Genomic DNA, 21,220 nt, shown 5'->3' with positions numbered 1-21,220 from the left:
CTCAGCCCAGGGTTACCAGACCCACCATAGCATATGCTTTGTATCCCCAATGAACTCCCTGTCTGGCAGAATACTCTCGCTCCCACACTAGCACCTGAGGCTGCCCTGGGAACAGAGGACCACTGTCCACCTGGCTCTGTGGTCACCATGTGTACCTGGTACCAGGACTTGCTTCATAATTTGCAGAGCCACAAAATAAAAGTGTAGAGCCCTTGTTAAAATCTGTTAAGGAGCTGGATTTGGTGGAACACGTCTGTCACCCCAGCTTTGGGGAGGTGGGAGCAGGAAAGGTCAGAAGTTCAAGGTCAGCCTCTGATCTATAGTAAATTCCAGGCCAGCTTGGCCTACACAAGACCCTGTCTCACAGTAACAGTAAAGGTTATTAAGGGGCTAGGCATAGTGGAATACCTTTAATCCCAGCACCCAGAAGATGGAGGCCGCTGGATCAATGTTAATGATTCTGTTAGTTGTGGGGGAAGTGGGGGCAAGTTGAGGGATCTGAAGTGTAGGATGTAGCTTTGAATGGGATGTTTGTCTGTTGTGTGCAAGGCCTGGGCTCCATCAATCCAAAAGGACAAAAATAAAAGTGGGGGGGGGCGGGTGGGGAGGAAGAGGGCAAGAAAGAAAGAAGGATGGACAGGAAACACCCTTGGAAAGGTCCAAATTGTCCATTATGACCAGGGAAAATGACTGGAAAGCTCAATGAGAGGCTCTGTGAACAAGGGAAGGACATGTGGGAATACTGAAGCAGCAAGAACTGTGGAGAGGAGACAGCTGAGGCAGCTGAAGCATTTCCTGACTAGGGACAGACTGGGAAGCCAAGCCTCCTCTCGTGAGGCCCAGGGCTTCTTGCCTAGGTGCTGGGCTTCATCTGGGTTCACTAGGGGGATGGGACAGGGATGATTGACTGCATGTCTGAGAAACTTCAATCGAGGTAGGCACTGGGTGTACAAAGCCAGGTGACTCAGTAGGCCCAGTCTGGCTCTGAAGGGCTGAGTGTACCCAGAGACCCTGGTCTGCCATCATCTTTGGAGGAAGCTTGAAGGAACGTGGCCAGGATGCAAGTAAGAGCTCTCCAGTGAGTTAGGCCTGAGGTTGCTGGCAAGAATTAATTGGTATTTCTTACTTTACAGATCTGAGGATTGAACCCGGGGACTTGCTGGTGCTAGGCACCTGGTGTCTCACTGAGCTGTACTTTTGTCCCTGTGCCTGTTTTCATTTTTTTATTTTTAAATCAGGAAGGCATGGGGAGAAAGGAGGAGCTAAATGCCCAGGTTTGAACCTCTTATCAGTTACTCGTTGCTGTGACCGACCTGAGGAGAAATGGCTTAAGGGAGGAGAGGTTTGTGTGACAGGATGCAGCCTGTCATGGCGGGGAAGGCATAGTGAGCAAGAGCATAGAGGAGCCGGTCTCATTTGTATCCAGATGATACGGGAAGCAGAGAGGGACAAATGCTGGTGGGCACTCAGCCCACTTTCTCCTTTCTATAGGATCCAGTGTTTGAGCCCACAAGATGTGAGTCCACACTCGCTCGAGCTGGGCCTTGTAGACATACCTAGCCACGTGTTTCCCTGGTGCTGCTGAGTTCAGTCAGGTTGACAGAATTCATCATTACATTCTCCAGATTGTCTCCACGACCAATGGCCTGGGTAAGATGTTTCTGTCAGCTCAGTAGTGGTAGCAGATGAGATGTCCAGAGAACACCAGCCTGGTATATGACACAGAGGCAGAGGAAAAACCTTCAGAGAGGGGGAACCAGGAATGGGAGGAGATGGGAACCTACGTCAAGTAAGCTGGGAACTTCAGAGGAGGGGCTCATTAGCTCTGCACGAGTGAGGACAGAGAATAGTGAAACTCAAGGTAGAGAAGGAGATGGCAGCCTCGTTTGAGTGCATTGAAGGCACGTAGGAGGCTGGAAGTGAGTGACGCTCGGTGGCTACAAGAGCAAGCGCACTGCTCTTATAGAGGACCCAGCGTTGGTCTGCAGCATCCGTGTGAAGTGGTTCTCAACCATCCGCAACTCTAGCTCCAAGGGGTCTATGTCTCTGGGGACGCCTGCACGCACAAGGAAACAGATAGACACTATCTTTAAAAAAGAATAGCAGTGTACAGATAGGACGGTTCCGACAGATTTATTACGAAGCAGGTGATTGAATGTTTGTAGGAACCATGTTCTTGGATGGGCAGAAAGGGAAGATTAGGGTTGAGTGGGGTTGGGTGTCGAACCTATTCCCATCCTCTGCTTCTGCCCTAGAAATTGACTGGTCAGGCGTACGGTCACACACAATGGACTATACTGCCGGCCTGCAATGCATACCATTTGGGAGATTTTTTGAATAACTCCTGGATAAGGCAATATAACAGTTGATGCATTTGATATCTGAAACTGATCTTACAGATAAGCGTTTTCAGTTTTTGCCATTTCTTTTTGTTGGAGGGATATGCCCACAGTTACTGGGGTTCAGATGGGCTTCATTTATTTTATTTTATTTTTTTTATTTTTAGTTTTTAAGAAACTGTTGCAGGGGGCTGGAGAGATGGCTCAGTGGTTAAGAGCGCTGACTGCTCTTCCGGAGGTCCTGAGTTTAATTCCCAGCAACCACATGGTGGCTCACAGCCATCTGTAATGGGATCCGACGTTCTCTTCTGGTGTGTCTGAAGACAGCGGCAATGTACTCAGGTACATAAAAAAATAAATCTTTAAAAGAAACTGTTGCCAGGCAGTGATGGTGTGATCCTTTAATCCTGGCACTCAGGAAACAGAGGCAGGTGAGTCTCTGCATTTGAGGCCAGCCTGGTCTACAGAGTGAGTTCCATGGCAGCCAGGGCTACAGAGAAACCCTGTCTTGAAAAACAAAAAACAGGGGCTGGGGATTTAGCTCAGTGGTTAGAGCGCTTACCTAGGAAGCGCAAGGCCCTGGGTTCAGTCCCCAGCTCCGAAAAAAAGAATTAAAAAAAAAAAAAACAAAAAAAAAAACAAAACAAAAATAAAGAGAAAAAGACAAAAAAAAAAGAAGAAAAAAAGAAAAACAAAACAAAACAAAACAAAACAAAACCATGATCTTCCTCATGTCTCCCATGGGCTAAGTATGAGTCGATACTCCCAGCTCAAGCGTCCTTCCTGAAACTAGAGGTGGGATGAATTGCGCTTATCACAGAGCAAGGACTTGGGCCTGGAGAGCTTGTTGCTCATGGAGATCCACTGAAGATGCTACTTATGTAGAAAAGAGAAGCATGGTGTAAACTATTGTTTGGCGTTTTCTAGCATTTGCTGGTGAGCTAGATCCTAACAAGGTGATGGATGGCTTTACTATGAGATCTGGGATTGTCTCAAACTTAAGACCCGGCTCCTCCTTCCTCCCAGGTGCTGGGGTTACAGGATTGCACACCACAAACAGCCAGATCACTGGCTTTAGTTGTATAGAGCGGTAGGAATTAGTTTTGTTTGTTTTTGTGGGGTTTCTGGACAGGGCTTCTCTGTGTCACCCTGGCTGTCCTAGAAGTAGCTCTGTACATCAGGCTGGCCTCTAGCTCAGAGATCCGCCTGCCTTTGCCTCCCTAGAGCTGAGATTAAAGGCACATGCCACCCCCCACCCCAACCCCCTTCTTGTTCTCAACTTTAACTCTGTCTTATAACCATCCTTATTAACTTGTTTTGTCTGTACCTGCAAGAATGTTGAACCTCAAGGGTCTCTTTTTGTTTTGAATGGTTTAGCTTATGTAGTCTAAGCCAGTATGATGCCTCTGAACACCAGGTAGGTTTTCAACGGTTTAATAACAATCCAATCCATTAAGAAAGATTCGCACCCAGGAATTTCTTCAAGGTAGCCTCCAGGACAAAGCGTTGCCAGCGACGGTAAGATTGTTGAAGAGCTGGCCATGGTACCTCATGCCTGCAGGGTCAGCACACAGAAGGCTAAGATAGGAGACCAGCTACAAGTGCAAGGCCAGCCTGGACTCCAGAAGGACCACCTTGTCCCAAACAAACAAACAAACAAACAAACAAACAAACAAACAACCTGTCTTGAATGTTGCCTCCAATCTTTTGAGCTCACGGAATGGGGATAACTCTTATACTCTGGATTTAACCTTGACACCTAGGTGATGCCCTACATTTTAATCTATACCCAGAGGCTATTCCTTAAAATGAAACCCTGAGCATGGCTTGGAGTGTGACTTAGTTGGTACAGTGTTTGCCTTGCTTATACAAAGTTATGAGTTCAGTCTCAAGCCCTGCATAAAACCAGGTCTGGTGGGACAGGCCTGTCGTACCATGGGGAAGATCAAGTTCAAATTCATCCTTAGCTGAATCTTAAGGGCAATGTGGGCTTCATAAAACCCTATCTGAAAATGCCGAGGTGGGGGGGAGGGAGAAAGGGGGTGGAGAAAGAGAGAGAAGAGAGAGGGAGGGAGGGAAGGAGAGAAAGAGAATGTTTTATAAGCTGGTGACTATGAACAAAGGAAAAAGCTAAACTTTTTCATACTGGTGAGTTCTAAATAGGAAATATTTTCTTCAGATTCAACTTGTGAATGAAAAAGTTCTCTCCTTCATCTGAAGCCTCCCTTGCAACGTCCCTCAAGGCTAAAAGAACTTAGGGGCAGGGGGTACAGCTCAAGGGGATACTTGCCAAGCGGGAAGCTATGGATTCACCTCCAGCTTCTGTAATGAACAAACCAGCTCCGATCTCAGTGGGACAGTGTTGGTTTCCTGGGACAGCAATGTATCCAGGTCATCAGCCATACTTTCTCTTAGCTCTGGAGACCAGAGTTTGTGCTCTCCAAGGGATATCTCAATCCTTGTCTTACTTCCAACTTTTGGTGGCTAATGGAAATCTTTAACTTTTATTTATCAATAGTTTATTGTCCATTCATTTATTTAAAGTACTGGGAATCAAATCTAAGGCCTCCCACACACACCTATATCACTAGCAATCTCTGTTATTTATCCATTCATCTGTGATGGGCACTCGGTTTTTATTAGCATCTATCAATTATCCATAATAGTGGGCTTCATCATGACAGTTTTGTACACATGCTGTATTCATTATTCATTTGGTCACTAGAGAAACGGAACAGAGTTAACCATAACTCTGCACATTTGAGAAGCCGAGATCCTGGTAGACACTTTTTAAAAGACACTTTACATAGCCCTGGCTGTTCTGGAACTATGTAGACCAGGCTCACCTTGAACTCACAGAAATCTATCTGCTAGATGGCTGGAGGTGTGTGCCATCATGCCTGACAAGAAGCTGGGTTTTCGGGGTTGGGGATTTAGCTCAGTGGTAGAGCGCTTGCCTAGGAAGCGCAAGGCCCTGGGTTCGATCCCCAGCTCTGAAAAAAAAGAACCAAAAAAAAAGAAGGTGGGTTTTCATACCAGTAAAGAAATGCAGTAAAGATGGGGTTGGGGATTTAGCTCAGTGGTAGAGCACTTGCCTAGCAAGCGCAAGGCCCTGGGTTCGGTCCCCAGCTCTGAAAAAAAAAAAAAAAAAAAAGAAAGAAAAAGAAAAAGAAAAAAAATGCAGTAAAGAAATGCAGCAACAACAAAGTAGTGAGACAGAGACAAGTACTCAGGAGGCAGAGGCAGGCTGATGTGAGTTCAAGGCCAGCCTGATCTACACAGTGAGTTCTAGGAAAGCCAAGGCTACACAGAGAAACCCTGCTGGGGGTGCATACTTATTCATCTTGGGGTGTGTGTGTCTGTGTGCGTCTCTGTCTCTGTGTGTGTGTCTGTGTGCGTCTGTGTGTGTGTCTGTGTGTCTGTGTGCGTCTCTGTGTGTGTGTGTCTCTGTGTGTGTGTCTGTGTGTATGTGTCTGTCTGTCTGTCTGTCTGTGCATATGTCTTGAGAGCTAACACATGGATTCCGTGACATGAAGTCAGAAGACAGCTTTGGAGGATCAAGTTCTCTCTTCATACCATGACAGTTCTGGAATCAAAACTGAGGCTGCCAGGTCTGGCAGGGATCGAAGCCTTTATTCCCCGAGCTGTACAGGAACCCCCAGCCCCACCCCACCCCCTCTTTTTTTTTTTTTTTAAAACACTCTTTTGGGTTCACTAGAGGAACAGAACAGAGAGTAACCATTCAGACTGACCCTGAACTCATTAAATAGCCCATGGGAGTCTACAAGTGTGGGTCCTCCCAAGTGCTGGTATTATAATCACACCCCACTGAGGCTGGCTGCCTTTTCTTTCTTCTCTTTTTATTATTGCTTTTGAGGAAGGGTCTTACTGTAAAACCTGGACTGGCATGGAGCTCCCTATCTAGACAAAGCTAGCTTCAGAAGCCACCTGCCTCTGTTCCTGTGTACTGGGATTAAAGAAGTGTCCCTACCTGTAACCGTGGAAGCCCTGGAACTCGCTCTGTAGATCAGGCTGTCCTTAAACTCAGAGAGATCTGTCTGACTCTGCTTCCTGAATGCTGGGATTAAAGGCGTGAGCCACCACTGCCTGGCTTCATCGCTGTTTTTTTTTTTTTTTCCTTCGGAGCTGGGGACCGAACCCAGGGCCTTGCGCTTTCTAGGTACGCACTCTACCACTGAGCTAAATCCCCAGCCCCTCATTGCTGGTTTTTAAGCAATTTATGACATGTCAGTTATATATGTCTTGGTCTTCTCCTTGTTTTAAGTGTGGAGTTTGTTGAGTCTGTGTCTATGTTTTTGTTTTACTTCGAGGCAGCCTCTGTGTGACTCTGGCTGTCCTTGAACTTGATATATACACTAGGTTTGGCTTGAACTCAGTCGGCCTGCCTCTGCCTGAAGAGTCTGTGGGTTATTAAGTTCCATCACGTTTGTGGAATTTTGGACATAAATCTCTTCTGTTTTGTTGTTTGTTTGTTTTTTTTTTTTTTAAAGCACACCAATTTAATCTCAAAATGTGAATTTCGGGATTTTTTTTTTTATATTTTGGTTTTCCTATAGAAAATATCAAATTATGCATTAAAGCAGGGTGAGTTTGGGAGTCTGCACCTGTCACCATGTTCACCAAAACCCGGCTCACCCACAGCCCTTTCTCTTTGTTATTCTGAAGTAAATCCCAGATATCATATTCCAAAATGCCTTCAGTTAATAGAGAATATAACCATAGTATAAGACTCCCTCGGGAACTGGCATGCTCTCTCTGCTTTTATGAAAAAATTTATTTTTATTTTCAATTTTTTTTTTGAGACAGGGCTTTTTTTTTTTTCAGAGCTGGGGACCGAACCCAGGACCTTGCGCTAAGCGCTCTACCACTGAGCTAAATCCCCAACCCCAAGAGACAGGGCTTTTCTGTGTAGCCCCAGCCATCCTGGAATTCGATCTGTAGACAAGCTGGCTTGAACTCAGAGATCCATTTACCTCTGCCTCCCCAGTGCTGGGACTAAGTTGGCATGTTTGGGGATCCTAGTAAATGATTGTGTACCAACCACCATCACCTCTTTGGGGCTCTAAGCATCTTTGTCTTATAGAACTTCGTCCATGGCCACGCGGTGGTACAGACCTTTCATCCCAGCACTCAGGGGGCAGAGGCAGGCTGATCTCTGTTGAGTTTGAGGCCTACAAAGTGAGTTCCAGGACAGCTAGGGCTGCTATGCAGAGAAACCCTGTCTCAAAAGAATCAAAACCAAACTAAACTAAGACTTCACTCATATCAGATGTTTTTTTTTTTTTTTTTTTTTTCTTTTTCTTTTTTTCGGAGCTGGGGACCGAACCCAGGGCCTTGCGTTTGCTAGGCAAGCGCTCTACCACTGAGCTAAATCCCCAACCCCATATCAGGTGCTTTAATGAAGACATTTACTACTTTGCTATCTGCTCTGTGTGTGTGTGTATGTGATCCTGTGCAAGGGGCCATGTGTGCAGGTGTGTAAAGGTGCACGTTGTCATCACAGGACATCCTCTGGTGGTTTACCTTTTTTTTTTTTTTTTTTTTTTGAGATGAGGTTTCTCATTGGCCAGGAACTCACCAGGCAGGTGAGGTGGACTGGCCAATGAGCTCTCGGGATATGCCTGGCTCCCATTCTCCCAGTGCTGGTATTACAGTGCATGCCACCACGTCTGGCTTTTTTTTTTTTTTTTTTTTTTCCTATGCGCTCCTGGAGCTTGAACTCAGGTCCTTGTGCTTTCCCTATTTGTTATGGATATTACTGTGGTTGTGCTGTGATCCAGACTCTTAGGGTCCCCCCCCCCATAATCTTGGCTTTTGTCATTGTCTAAATATAAAGTATTCCTTCAAAAGGCTCACATGAGCCAAGTTAGGAGGTGGAGCACTCGGAAACTGATTGGCTACCAGGCCTCACTACTCCATTAATGGAACCAGAATATAGCATTTTCAGACAGTGGTAGAAACTGGGTGGTAGCTGGGCCTAGAAACAGAATACTGAGGTTGTGGTTGGGAAATAAATACCTTGTCCAGCACTCTCCTGCATCCCTCTTTGCTTCCTGGCTGCTGTGCACTGAGTAACTTTGTTCTGCTACACTTTTCTATCATGGTGTTCTGCCTGAGAAGGGCCCAGAAACAAAAGAGGAAACAAGTGTTGGAACCTCTAACACAATGGAGTAAAAACAAACATTTCTTCTTTCCTTGCAATACGTTACAGTGGTGGAGTAGCGAACATAGCTTCCACTGATTCTGCCTCAGTGAGGACCAAGTCTGTTTTGCCATTTAGGCCTTTTGAAGTAGGCCTTCCCTGGGCCTTCAACCTGTCACCAGTGGGTCAGGACACATAACTTCCCTTTGTGCTACCCCCTAACCTGGCAGCCATTTACGGAGGCTGCTGTTTCTCTCAGCACAGATGCCCCTGGCACGGAAGTAGGGTACCTTTCCCTTACTGAATTTGCAGAGCCCCGTTTCATTCTCTACCAGGATGCCTAGATCAGACATGTCATTAGCTGCGTCGCCCAGCTGCCACCCATCACTGTGGCTGAATTAAGTAGTCTCAAGCACCAGGTTCCATTTCCCTACTACAGCCTGACCTCTTCTTGCTAATGACCTCACCCAGTCAGTCATCACAGAAGCTGCCTCCACCAGTACTTTCAAGCCAACTTCCCATTCTTTGCCAATCACCACTCAGCCCAGCAGAAAGGGTGGACCCTCCAGTAAGACTGCCCACTGTTTCCCTAGATGGGTGGAGCGGTGACAGGGCCCAAACACATCAGTGGGTTGATGACAGTACAGCCATGGAAGCACCGCCCCCTTAAACCTTTCTATAAGCTGGAACCTAGGCAGGGTGACAGCAACAAGAGCAGAGTAAGATATTATAGACCAATCATTTATAGACCAAACACTCATAGAAAAGGGATAGCAAGTTGCACCAGAATACCAAGAGATTTTTGTGAGCGTTCCAAGAAGGGTCTGAAGTTATCCACTGGCTGGGGGCTGACTTGATTCTCTCCATAATACTCAGAAGAGTCCTTGGGGCTCTCAGAGACTCAATGGGGCCTTGGGTAAAGGAGACTACAACTTGTCAAAATGAGTGGCTTGGCCAAGGGTCTGGGGAACCTCTAGATGTGAAAGGAAAGTGGGGGCGGGGAGTCAGGTTCACAAAGAGGCCATTCCATTCAGAAAGCCCAAGTAATTGCACAGGTCCCATGGGCACCATGCACCTGGGCTGGCAGGGACTGATGACCATGGCCTGGACCCAGCTGCCCCTCCTAGCTGTGTGCCCCTCCACGGCTCCCCCACCCCCATGGTGGGGGACGGGGTAGGGGGGAGTCCTGAGGGATCCACCATAGCCAGAGAAGGCCTGTTTGAATGGTTCACTCTGTATTGCCCGGTCCCAAGACCCGAGCACACTTGTGTCCGGGCCTGGTCTCTCCCATCAAGGTTAGGGGCCAAAGGAGATAGGAGATGGACAAAGACGGGGAAGGGATGTGTATGCAACTTAAAGACAGAGACTGTTTGAAGAGGTGGAGGAGGGAGGGCTGAGGACAGAGCAGCAGAGGAATGGGACTCAAGACAGACCTAGGAAAGACTGGAGGGGCCAAGGACCACGACTGAAAAAGGAGGGACCCGAGGGGCAGAGTATGGGGACAAAACTAGACAGGATGACTGGGCCTGTAAGAGGACTGTAAGAGGACCTAGAAGTGGGGATATAGGGATAGAAGCGGGGACATTGTCCAGAAGAAGGAAGCAAACGGAGCGGGGGTGGGAATCGAGCCTGCCTGAGCCCTGAGGGTCCGTCTGGTAATTAGACCTTGTTCCAGATGAACCCCCCACCTCCGTCCAGCAATCAAAATGCTAATTGGCCTGACGCCTCCGGCTGCGCCTCAGCCCTTCCCCTCTGGGAAGGAGCCCGGACTAGTGGTGTGGCTGGCGGGGAACCCTCGTCCCCCAACCCCCACTGTGAGCATCGCCGGCTGCTGTTCAGCGATAAGGGGGAGGCCGCACCCGTCCTGCCCCTAGGGAGCGCCTGCCACGCAAGATGAATGTCCCGCCGCTGAGGAGCTGGGCCGCTGCATAAAGCAGGAGAGTGGTCTCCACGCTCAGTGTAGGGCAGGTAGCTTACACCCACCGTGGCCGGACGCGAGGCAGTGGATGCAGGTAGCAGCCCAGCACGCAGCAGGAGGAAGGGAGCTGAGCTCAGCACTGCTGTGCCGCCCTGGCACCTGCGCCCGCCGGGCCAGTCCGTATAAGGTCACCACGCTGCAGTCTCTGCTTGCCGCTCCGCGACCATAGTCGATAGCCAGAGCAGACTGCGTGGGGAGAGCTCAGCTCAGAGACCCCAACGCGAGGAGGGGGCGAGGAAGGGACAATGGCGGCGCCCGGCCCTAATTGGGGACATATGCACCCGCGCGCTGCCATTGTGAGGCCCCCAACCCCCAGTGCCCCGCCATTGGCCGTTGGGCCTGACGTCATGGGGGCTGCAAACTCCGGGCGGGCGGCCACGGGAAGGGTTATCCGCCTGGTTGCGGGCCTCCTGTAGAAGCTGCAGACGCGCGGAAGGGCGGAAACCACCAATGAAGCGGAATTTCTGGAACAGGGGCATGGCAGCCCCTCTTGCCATGCACACTCATCTTGCACCGACGCCACTGTGCTGGACATCCGTTCCGCGGGAGAGGCGGGGGCAGAAAGGTCCCTCCAGCGGGCACAGGGTCAGCCGAGGTGACAGAGTGGCAAGAGGCACTGCGGCACAGGGCGCACACAGGCTTCCACGCTGCGTTTTCGCTGCCTCAGCATTCACTCCTTTGGTCTCCCGCCTCTCCCCGCCTCCTCACATCCCGCGCCTAGCCTCCAGACCTTATAGGAGGCAGTGTGGACTCGACTGAGGTCCGCTTGCGTTCTCCCCAAAAGAACGAGAGCCTGGCGTGGGAGAGTGCCAGGCCTATTCCCACCTTTCTCCACATGCCCGACTATGCCACCAAGTATCAGGTCGCCATTCCCCAAGCCGCACAGGGGAACTCCGCGCAAGTCGAGGCGAGGCATCCCCAGGACCCCTCCCAAGAGACCCTGGCCCGACCCAGCCCGGCGCAGCCATTTCCGCCGGCCTTTTCCCCTCCCCGCCCACCCCCTCCCCCAGCGCTTGGCTTTAAAAGCCAGAGGCTGCGCTCGGCGGTAGGCAGAAGAGGCTTGCGGGCTCAGGAGGCCTGCCCCAGAGCTGTCCGAGAGCGGAGCCCCGCCCCCGGACCCCCGTCCCTCCCTCTCTCCTTCCCTCCCTCGGCCCGCCCTCCCTGAGCACCCCTCCCCCTGAGGACCCCCGCCCGCCGCTACCGCCGCCGCCCGCTCCGACTGCAGAACAATAAAGCCAGCCTCCCAGAGACCCCCGCCGAGGACCCCCGCCCCGCGACCAGGCCCGGGTGGCCCGCCCCTCTCCGGCAACGCCAGCTGAGCGCGCCCGGGCGCTGGCCGCGGTGCTGCCCTAGCCAGCGCTGGCCGCGGTGCTGAAGCTGCTGGTGCTCCTGCCGCTGCTACTGTCGTGTTCTCTTGGCCCGGCGCTGCCGCCCCCGGGGGCATGGGGCGCCGCTGACTGAGGCTCCGCCGCCGCGGCGGGGGGGGGAGGGGAAGGGGGCCGTGGGGCCGGGCCAGCCCTGCACCCATTCGCAGCCTCCGGGCCCGGGACGGAGCCGCTCCCCCCCTCTCCGCCCCCCCCAGCCTCCTCCCCCGCCTGTCCAGGGGCGGCACTGCGGGCTGGGAAGCCGGGACCAGAGGAGGGAAGGAAGGAAGGAAGGAAAGAAGAGAAAAGAAGAGAAGAGGAGGAAGGAAGGAAAGAAGGAAGGAAGGAGAGAGAGAGAGAAAGAGAGGAGGGATCCGGAGAGGAAGAAGAAAAGACGCAGGGCAGAAAGAAGAGAGAGGACCACACTCGCCGAGCAGCATCCACAGGCCAGACTGGGGACAGTGCTGCTTCCACCGCTCCTCGGATGGTGACGGGGCCTCGCCGCGGACGCAGTCCCCCTGAGCCCCGGCTCTGCAGGCCCTCACTGCCGGAGCCCCGCAGGAATCATGCCCAGGTCCTTCCTGGTTAAGAAGGTCAAACTTGACACATTCTCTTCGGCAGACCTCGACAGCTCCTACGGGCGCGCCCGCAGCGATCTCGGAGTGCGACTGCAAGATAAAGGTGCGCTCTGGACTGCAGCTGGGGCAGGGCCCAGGGCTTTGCAGGAAGGGGTGGGTGGCCAAAGTGTGGGGGTGGAGTGGCAAGGTAGGAGGGGATGTAGATCCAACGGAAGCAGGCTGAGGCTGGAACAGAGAATGAAGGCTGAGGGAAGGGGAGCAGAGAGTAAGGCCAGACAGCTTCCGAGATAGGACAGAGTATGGGTAGAGGAGAGGTGGGAAAGAGGAACCAGGAACAGGAAGCACTAAAGGCACACACTGACCCACACGCAGACTCGTGTTGAGATATACACAGCTGCACAGACACCTGCTGACATAACAGGACCCAGTTAAATGGGCACATGCAAACCCACACCCAGAAATCTGGATCTGTTTCACTTTTCTTTGGCTACACCTTCAAAGCCCCTTTCTAGGGCCAGCTAGGGGATGCTGGGAACTCTAGGGAGTAGGCTTGGGGTCTGTCAGGGCCACCCACCTGTCAGGGTCTAGGTACCAGAAGATGCAACAGCAGTATCTTCCCTGGACTCAGGATTAGGGAGGAAGAAGTGAGCAAGGGAAGCCACGGCATTGGAGTCAGGGGAGGCTCTTTGTGTAAGGAAGCCCAAGTTCAAGGACAACTGTTAGCATGCAAGCAAGGGGGACAGAAGTGCCAGCAGTGTGGGGTGGCAGAGCAAATGTGACCTGCAAGAGCATAAGCCTGTGTGGGCCCATGTGACTGCGTGTGGCCATGTGACTTTGTGCGCTTGTGTGTGACCCTGTGTGTGTGCCTGTCTGTGTGCCACTACATGAGACCACGTGACTCTGAGGCCGCTGTGCACCATGTGACTGAGAGTGTGTCTGGATGGTTGCATGTGTGACCCTGCATGTGTAGGAGTTGGGTTCTAGTGCTAGGGTCAGTGTACAGCACACCCTGAGAGATGCCACCAGGCCCGATGGTTGTTGCTAAGAGCCTGAGTGTAGCCCTGAACGAGCCAGAGCTTGCCTCGTGAAGGGTATGCACTTATGATTCTGAGATTGTGAGATCCATCTTGTGCCTTGGGAGCAACTGCAGCTACTGGCATAAAGGATGTCCACCTGCAGCTTGTCTCTGTTAAGGTGTCCCCTAGTGGGTGCCCTGGCAGTCTTCCTAGTCCCCTGTTGGTGACCTGAGAAGACGCCCAGTAGGGTTAGGGCATGGGGAGAAAAGAACGTGGAACAAAGTAGGACCCGGGATAATGGAAAGTAGTGGGTAGGGTAGCGGTCTGTGAGTTGGAGACGCAAGTCCAGTGAGCGGTTAGAGAGATGGGAGATGGGGAAGCACTGGTGATGGCCAGAGATGCTGACTAGGTAGGAGAAACTAGCGTTTTTTGTTGGCACACCTAAAGAACAAGAGGGACAGCACCAAGTCTGGCAGCAGATTCTGGGGCCTGAAGAAGGCCTCGGGGATCCCAAAGAGGCAGGACCGTCGGGGTCTCTGGGTTGGAGGCCCTGGCTTTGTGCGCGGCGGGTCTGCAGTGTGTTGCATAATCAGGGAAAACTGCTGAAGTGGGGAGAACCCGAGGGGGAGGGGAAGGGGGAGGAGGAAGAGAGGAGCGCCGCCCCTCCCCCCTGACCTTGAGGCTCGCTGAAGGGGGGCAGCCGCGCCCGAAGATGCATCTCTCTCCTCCCCGCGCGGGGGCGGGGCGTTTGGGCGGCGGGGGAGGAGCCCTGCCTGGCCCTGTCTCATCCTCTGCTGTCTCTCTTCTCTCCTCTTTTCCCCTCCCCACGGTCTCCATCCTCTCTGCCCTGTGGTCCCCGGCCCCTTCTCCTTTGTCCTAATCCCTGTTCGCCTTCCTTCCGGACCCCGACGTCTCCCGCTGTGTCTCCTCGGTCTCCCGCCGCCCGCTTTGCGTGTGTCTTGCCCGCTGCTCCGTTCCCCTCCCGCTGTCTGTCTGTCCGCCTCCGCCCTCAGGATACCTCAGTGACTACGTGGGGCCTGCGTCGGTCTACGATGGCGACGCTGAGGCGGCATTGCTCAAAGGGCCATCCCCGGAGCCTATGTATGCTGCGGCTGTGCGGGGAGAGCTGGGTCCCGCGGCCTCTGGCTCAGCACCGCCGCCCACCCCTCGCCCAGAGCTGGCTACTGCTGCTGGCGGCTACATCAACGGCGACGCGGCGGTCAGCGAAGGCTACGCGGCCGACGCCTTCTTCATCACTGACGGGCGCTCACGCCGTAAGGCTGCTAATGCCAACGCTGCCTCGGCCCCCTCGACAGCCTCGGTGGCAGCCCCCGACAGCGACGCTGGAGGTGGGGGCGGGCCGGGCACGCGAGGCTCTGGATCAGGGTCCGCTAGTCGGGGTGGTACGCGCGTGGGGGCGGGCACCGAGGCGCGTGCGGGGCCGGGAGCCACGGGCGCTGGTGGCCGGCACACGTGCGGAGAGTGTGGCAAAACTTACGCCACGTCGTCGAACCTGAGCCGCCACAAGCAAACGCACCGCAGCTTGGACAGCCAGCTGGCAAGGCGTTGCCCAACGTGTGGCAAGGTGTACGTGTCCATGCCGGCCATGGCTATGCACCTGCTCACGCACGACCTGCGCCACAAGTGCGGCGTGTGCGGCAAAGCCTTCTCCCGGCCCTGGCTGCTGCAGGGCCATATGCGCTCGCACACGGGCGAGAAACCCTTCGGCTGTGCGCACTGCGGCAAGGCCTTCGCAGACCGCTCCAACCTGCGCGCACACATGCAGACGCACTCCGCCTTCAAGCACTTCCAGTGCAAGCGCTGCAAGAAGAGCTTCGCGCTCAAGTCTTATCTCAACAAGCACTACGAGTCAGCCTGCTTCAAGGGCGGCGCCAGCGGCCCCGCAACCCCTGCGCCGCCGCAGCTCAGCCCGGTTCAAGCCTAGGGCAGCGGGGCCTCCGCCAGCCAGGTCGGCTCTCAGCAATACGGGCCCCCAGGGAAGTCTCCGCTGGCGTCCGGGCGGAGGGGCTGGAGGGCAGGCCCCTCCTCACAGCAATAGGGGCAGGGAGCCGGCCCCACCCCGCCCCGCTCGCCAGGAGCCTTGCCAGCCCCTTCAAGCAATAGGGTCCCGAGGGGAGACCCATCCCGAAAACCCTCCCCTCTCCTCCAGGGTGCCCCAGGCTTTCTCCCAGCAATAGGGTCGACCAGACCCAGAACCGAACCTCATCTCTTAGTTGGGTCTCTGAAGACAGGGGTGAGGTGAGGTAAGGAGCGCCCTCCTCCCTCCTCTGCGCCTCTGGATCGCGTTGCAGAGACTCAGGTCTTCCCCACCCCTTCCCAAGCCTTCCAGGCCAGGCCTTCAGCCCGGCGTCCAGGGAGTCAGCTCCACACGGGCAGCTGGCCGGAGGAGGAGCAGGATATCAGGCGGGCCACAGAGGCGTTCTGTTCCGCAGGCTTTGCAAACCTCCCGGGAGTGCTAGACGATTTGGGGATGGGGAGGGGCGCGGACGGCGGCAACCCTCTCCCTCGGGTTCTTTCTGGGGCCTCAGTCCGAGCCTCCCTCCAACCCACGCCTCGCATCCTCTGCCAAATCCTAATTCTTCCAGCCCGGCTTCCGGGGCTCTGTCCTCCATAACGAATAATAATGACGCATATCGGAATCGCATGAACTTATCCGACCTACTCAGACCCCGATCCCGCCCTGCCCCGGGGCCCCCTCCCTCGCTCCCCAGGCTTCGGGTGTTGGAGGACGGATACCCAGGCCGGCTGGCTGGCGTGCCACTGCCCTCTACACACCTCTGTATTTGCTTTGCGGGTAAAGCCCCCTGGGGGGGGTTGCGGACGCGTCGGGTTTCTTTCTTTCTGTATTTATACGTTTTATTTATGAACAGATTGCACTCGGGTCAGGGAGGGGGCGCCGAACCCTCATCCTTCCCGCCGACGCCCGGGGCTTAGGTTGTCCAGGACCACTTCCTCTGCCCCTGAGGCCGGCCCTTTCCCGGAGACCCAGGCCCCACCCCCACTCGGTTGCCAACTTTCGCCCGTCTATGCCAAAGCCTCGGCGGTGACCCTATCCCAAGGGCCCCGCTCCATTGGCCGCCGCCTTTGTGACATCACTGCATGCAGTCCCACCCTTCTTCCCAACCCTTCCCGGGGCTGCCCGCTCCCCTTCCCTTAGTTAGTCCGATGCAGACTATAGAGCAATAATGCGCACTGCATGTGAAGCTGCCGCAGCCTCTAGAGTTACTGAGAATCAGGTATCCCCTGCCCTACCCATCCCATAGGCCCCTAGATCAGGGATGCTGCGCGGGGCCGGCCACGCAGACTTTCTTTCCCCATACCCTATCCCAGGGCAGAGCCCGGCAGGCGTCATGGTTCCAGAGGCTGGGATGGAATGGTATCACCCAAGGCCTCTCTTATCAGTCCTTCATCACTCACCGACCCATCATTGGGTACCTACGATATGCCAGGCCCATTCCTGAATCTGTCAGAGATGTGGCAACCTTCTGGGAGGTGCCTGTCAGTGACAGAACCCAATAAGCATGGGTAGGCCAGGGTGGAAGGCCGATGCAGAGGGCTGAATCCCTGGGCCCCTATGGCCTCTCCTACCCACCTCAGTCCTAGAATACGCTGGGTGTAGTCAGGCTCTGCCTTTGACTTGGGCCTTATGTTCCCCAGCTCAAATTGGACAGGCCCCAGGGTCTCTAGGGCCCAGCTTCACCAGGGCCACCCATACAGGTACCCATTTTTCTGATTCCCTGAGATACGAGGCTCTGCTGTCTCTGTGCCGCTAAGGTGCAACACGCTGGAGTATATGATATGGCCAGCCTCAACCCAGCACCAAGCTTGGCTACCCTCCTGGTGCGGACCCGCAGGCCTAGCATAGCAGTGCCCATATCTAATCCCCTTACTCCACCTGGCGAAATGCCCACAGTTCCTAGCCTGGGCCTGCCAGCCTGTGCCGCATGCACACGCACACAGAGGCGCCCACCCCGCCCCACTCTTTACTCCTGTCTACCTACCTATGGAGAAGGCTGGAAGGGCTGTGGGCCCGCCAGGATCTCCCGCTTCGCCCACACCCTGCCGCCGTGGAAAGCCATGGGCCCCCTCCCGCCCCCATAACTAAGCAGCACAATAACCGACTTAGCGAATTCAGGTAGAAGGAACGTTTAGTTAGCACCTATTTTGTACTGATTCTACAAGTAGGGCCCGAGGTGCGGGGGGCCCTCGGGTGGGGGCTGTGGCTGCCGGCCCGCCCCGCCCCCACCCCCGCCTGCGCCCCGCCACCTTGTACATACTCCTGGCCCGCAACAGGCCGGGATTTTTACTCGGGCCGTGTCTCTCTTCCGCCCCCGTTTGGGGCCGGGCCGGCCGGACAGACGGACGGACGGACAGACCTCCTTCCTAAGCACAATAGCACCAGCTCCTCGGAGCGCCGCACCTCCACGAGGAGAATAAATGCCACTCTTGATAGAATTTGGAGTGTTGACTGGCGTGTCCTGTTGGGGTGCTTGCTAAGGGTCTCTGAGGGTGCCTAAGGGGGAGATTTCCTGGTTCTGCAGGTTCAGATCAGTGCTGAAATCCCAAGTGAAGCACAGGCCTTGGCTTTTCTCTTACTGAAGAGGCTCAGTCAGGCCAGCTGAGCCAGTGGAGCACCTGCCTGAAGGCAAAGCCATTGACAATTCCCCTGGGGCAATCAACCCTGCTCTGTCTCAGGTATTCAGCGGCCCTGTAGCTTCTGGGCAGCAAGCCTGAAGTTAGGTCCTGCCCAAAGTGATGGAGAAGCAGTCCCTGGCCTGGCCTGCCTCCACTCTTGGTACTTTTCCTTAGTACTTCTGCTCTGGCTCCCTCATTCTCTGCAATCCTCTGAGATGGTACCGGGGGAAATGGCACAGCAGAAGCCTCTACCGAGTATAGTGCCTCTCTTGAAGGCTCAATGCTGATGCTCTCATCCAGATGTAGTGCCAAGGAAGTGTTAGTGAACCCCAAAAGACCAGCCAGAGGAGCCAATACGAATGCAATCACAGCCTTTATTCGAGCTAGCTCAGGCTTAGCCCACCACCAACAAGGAGGATGGTTTTCGTGGAGAGGAGCCCCAAAAATCTACTGGGGCAAAGTTTAGAGAAAGCAGCAAGTGAGGGTAGTGGGGTGGAGGTGGTGGTGATGGGAGTGTTTCTAGCCTGGTAAGCATTTAATGGAGAGCTACTATGGCCTTTAGCACAATTGGCTGGTGCTGGGAATCAACCCATAAACTTCTGTTTCCCTCTGCATTGGTGGTTGTGAGGCAGGGGTGGGCTTGTAATCGTGGGGTGCAGATTTGTTGGGGAGGTAGCCTGGAGACATAGGTCTTGTTGGGTGGTAACTTGGAAACTAATGCTAAGTACCAGCCTGCTAGTTTACCTGAGTTCCAACTTAGGTCAGGTGCTCTACAATGGAGTGTGAACTTAAAAGATTTGGTCTCTCACAGACCCCTGTGAGTGTGTGGGTGTGTGAGTGACTGTGAGTGTGTGCTCCTGTACTGCTAGGCAGCTAGGCTGGGCCAGTACGAAGTAGAAGTGCCCAGAGGGAGGGGCACTTCTGTACACACACAAAGCCCTCAGATTCTAGACAAGGAGAACAGAGGAACAGGAGACGAGGCTGTGCTGGGTAGAGAGAGTCGCAGCAGCCTCAGGAGTGAGAGTAGAAGGCTCACACAGCAATGATCCCAGGCAAGCCAGTCAGCAGGTGTGAGTTGAGTGGCTCGAAAACTTTGATATGGCCATACTAGGTCAGTTTTAGGTCAGAGCCAGCTCAACTGCCCACGTCCTGGCAAGACCAGGAGCCAGACTCACTCCGATTCCATGCAGTGTAAAAGGGAGAAATGTATCTTGCAGCAGATCATGGCCTATGTGCCAGCAGTTTGGAGAATATTCCAGTGGGGGAGGGCATGCTCTCTGGGAAGCTTGGACCATAGTTTTAACAGGCATGAAGGCACATCTGGCACTGGGAGAAGTGGTTAATCAGGTTCTCCACAGAAGGATTTTTTTTTTAAAAAACTTATATATAATTACACTGTAGCTGTCTTCAGACACACCAGAAGAGGGCATCAGATCCCATTACAGATGGTTCTGAGCCACCATGTGGTTGCTGGGATTTGAACTCAGGTCCTCTGGAAGAATAGTCAGTGCCATCAGAGTCATCTCTCTAGCTCCACAGAAGGATCTTAATTGTCACTGTTCCTCGCTGGAAAGAGATTGACAAGGTTTCTCTGGCTGTCCTGGAACTCAGAGATTTCCCTGCCTCACCCTCCCCAGTGCTGGGATTAAAGGCATGAGTCACACTGCTCAGTCAGAGATTTCCTATTTGTAAGAGGAACCCAAGGGCCTGATAAGCAGCTGTGGGTGGATGAAGACCTCAGGACTGCTTTTACACAGCTGTCTCCATCCACCCAAACATTACTTTGGTAATAGCAAAGATACACAAGGAAGTCTCTTATCTTCCTACTTTCTGGAGAACTCCACAGTTTCAGGGTCTTGATTGCTTCTGTTTCTCCAGGGTCATAGGCCAAAGGGATGGAAACAGCTTTTTGGAGGGTTGAGATGAGCCTACTTCTCATCGCTGCAAACTGTCCGAAGCAGGGTTTCCTTGACCTGCTAGTAATGCTAGAGTTCTGGGTTCAGCCTGAAGCTGTTTGCAAAGTTTTTTAAAAAAAGGATTTATTTATTTTATGTATTTGTATATACAGTCACTGTCTTCAGACACACCAGAAGAAGGTAACAGATCTGACTGGAGATGGTTGTGAGCCATCATGTGGTTGCTGGGAATTGAACTCAGGACCTCTGGAAGATCAGTTGGCGCCCTTAACCACTGAGTCATCTCTCAGCCCTGTGAATTATTTTAAATTAAAAATTTAAAAACATCTATTATATGAGTGCTCCGTTGCATATATGCCAGAAGATATGTATCTACAGGCCAGAAGAGGGCATCAGTTCCTCTTACAGATGGTTGTGAGCCACCACTGGTTGCTGGGAATTGAACTCAGGACCTCTGGAAGAGCAGCCAGGGCTTATAACCTCTGAGCCATTTCTCCCACCCTATGTGGACACTTCTAAAACCTTCCTGGCCCTCTTACCCCCTCAGGCTTGCAAGGCTCCTTCCTCCAGGGTCTTAACCCCTTTTGTTGTCACCTCTAGCAGGGCTGCGCCATGATTTCTTTGCCAATGCATTCATCCACACCTTCCTTCCCAGCCAATCTCAACCAGACCTTTTCTCTTGGCACCTGGTCACACCTCATGCTAGATTTCGGCAGTGAGCTGTATGTACCTCTCAAGCATCCATTCCAGAAGTTCCTCCTTGAATCAGGCCCTGGGACTCTGACATAAGTCCCATCTCTTTGCCAAAGTTCTCCACAGACCCATCCTTCCTGATGGTTCTGGTCCATCCTCTGGCCCCTTCACTGCCATAGCTTCTTGTAAACGGACAGCTCTAGGCCCGAATGTCAATGAATAGCTGTCTCAAAGGAGAACTTTCATTCTATTGGATGGTGTGAATCCACCTCCGGCTTTAGTGGCACGCTAGGTCTCAACCTTCCACTTTTAGATTTTGGTTCCATACTGGAAATTAGTGTAGCCTTGCCAAGGCCCAGCTAAAAGACATGCTGGGCCAGCGACAGAGGAATGTTCTGAGACACTGGCCAGGTTGGCTCTGATCTACAAAAGTCCTTGCCCAGGTCTGTTTTTCTCTGCATACATACACAAAGACACCTGCAAGGTACCTTAGATTGTTCATCATGAGGGGTGGCAT

The 21,220-nt window shown here is 53.3% G+C and overlaps 1 protein-coding gene and 1 long non-coding RNA gene across 5 annotated transcripts; one reads left to right on the top strand and one right to left on the bottom strand.

Moving 5' to 3' along the window:
• Positions 1-1,206: 1,206 nt before the first annotated feature.
• LOC148004860 (uncharacterized) lies at positions 1,207-10,797 on the bottom strand. Of its 4 annotated transcripts, none has more exons than XR_015625718.1 (4): positions 10,486-10,797; positions 8,379-8,472; positions 3,667-3,894; positions 1,207-1,709 (listed from the first exon to the last, which is right to left on the bottom strand). It is a non-coding gene; the product is annotated as an uncharacterized LOC148004860 (long non-coding RNA). The 4 variants fall into 4 exon arrangements; XR_015625717.1 differs by lacking the exon at positions 1,207-1,709 and adding an exon at positions 4,630-4,709 and having other exon boundaries at positions 3,758-3,894; XR_015625720.1 differs by lacking the exon at positions 1,207-1,709 and adding an exon at positions 4,274-4,345 and having other exon boundaries at positions 3,758-3,894.
• A 1,327-nt stretch (positions 10,798-12,124) lies between these two features.
• On the top strand, positions 12,125-15,775 carry Scrt1 (scratch family transcriptional repressor 1). The gene is given in 2 exon segments (NM_001130570.2): positions 12,125-12,525; positions 14,452-15,775. Coding segments are annotated over 2 exon segments (1,047 nt in total). The 5' UTR covers positions 12,125-12,410; the 3' UTR covers positions 15,384-15,775.
• Positions 15,776-21,220: the final 5,445 nt, after the last annotated feature.

This window comes from Rattus norvegicus, chromosome 7 (genome assembly GCF_021556685.1).
Source record: "Rattus norvegicus strain SHRSP/BbbUtx chromosome 7, alternate assembly SHRSP_T2T, whole genome shotgun sequence".
In the NCBI taxonomy this organism is placed as follows: domain Eukaryota; kingdom Metazoa; phylum Chordata; class Mammalia; order Rodentia; family Muridae; genus Rattus; species Rattus norvegicus.
This window is presented reverse-complemented; position numbering and strand designations above follow the sequence as displayed.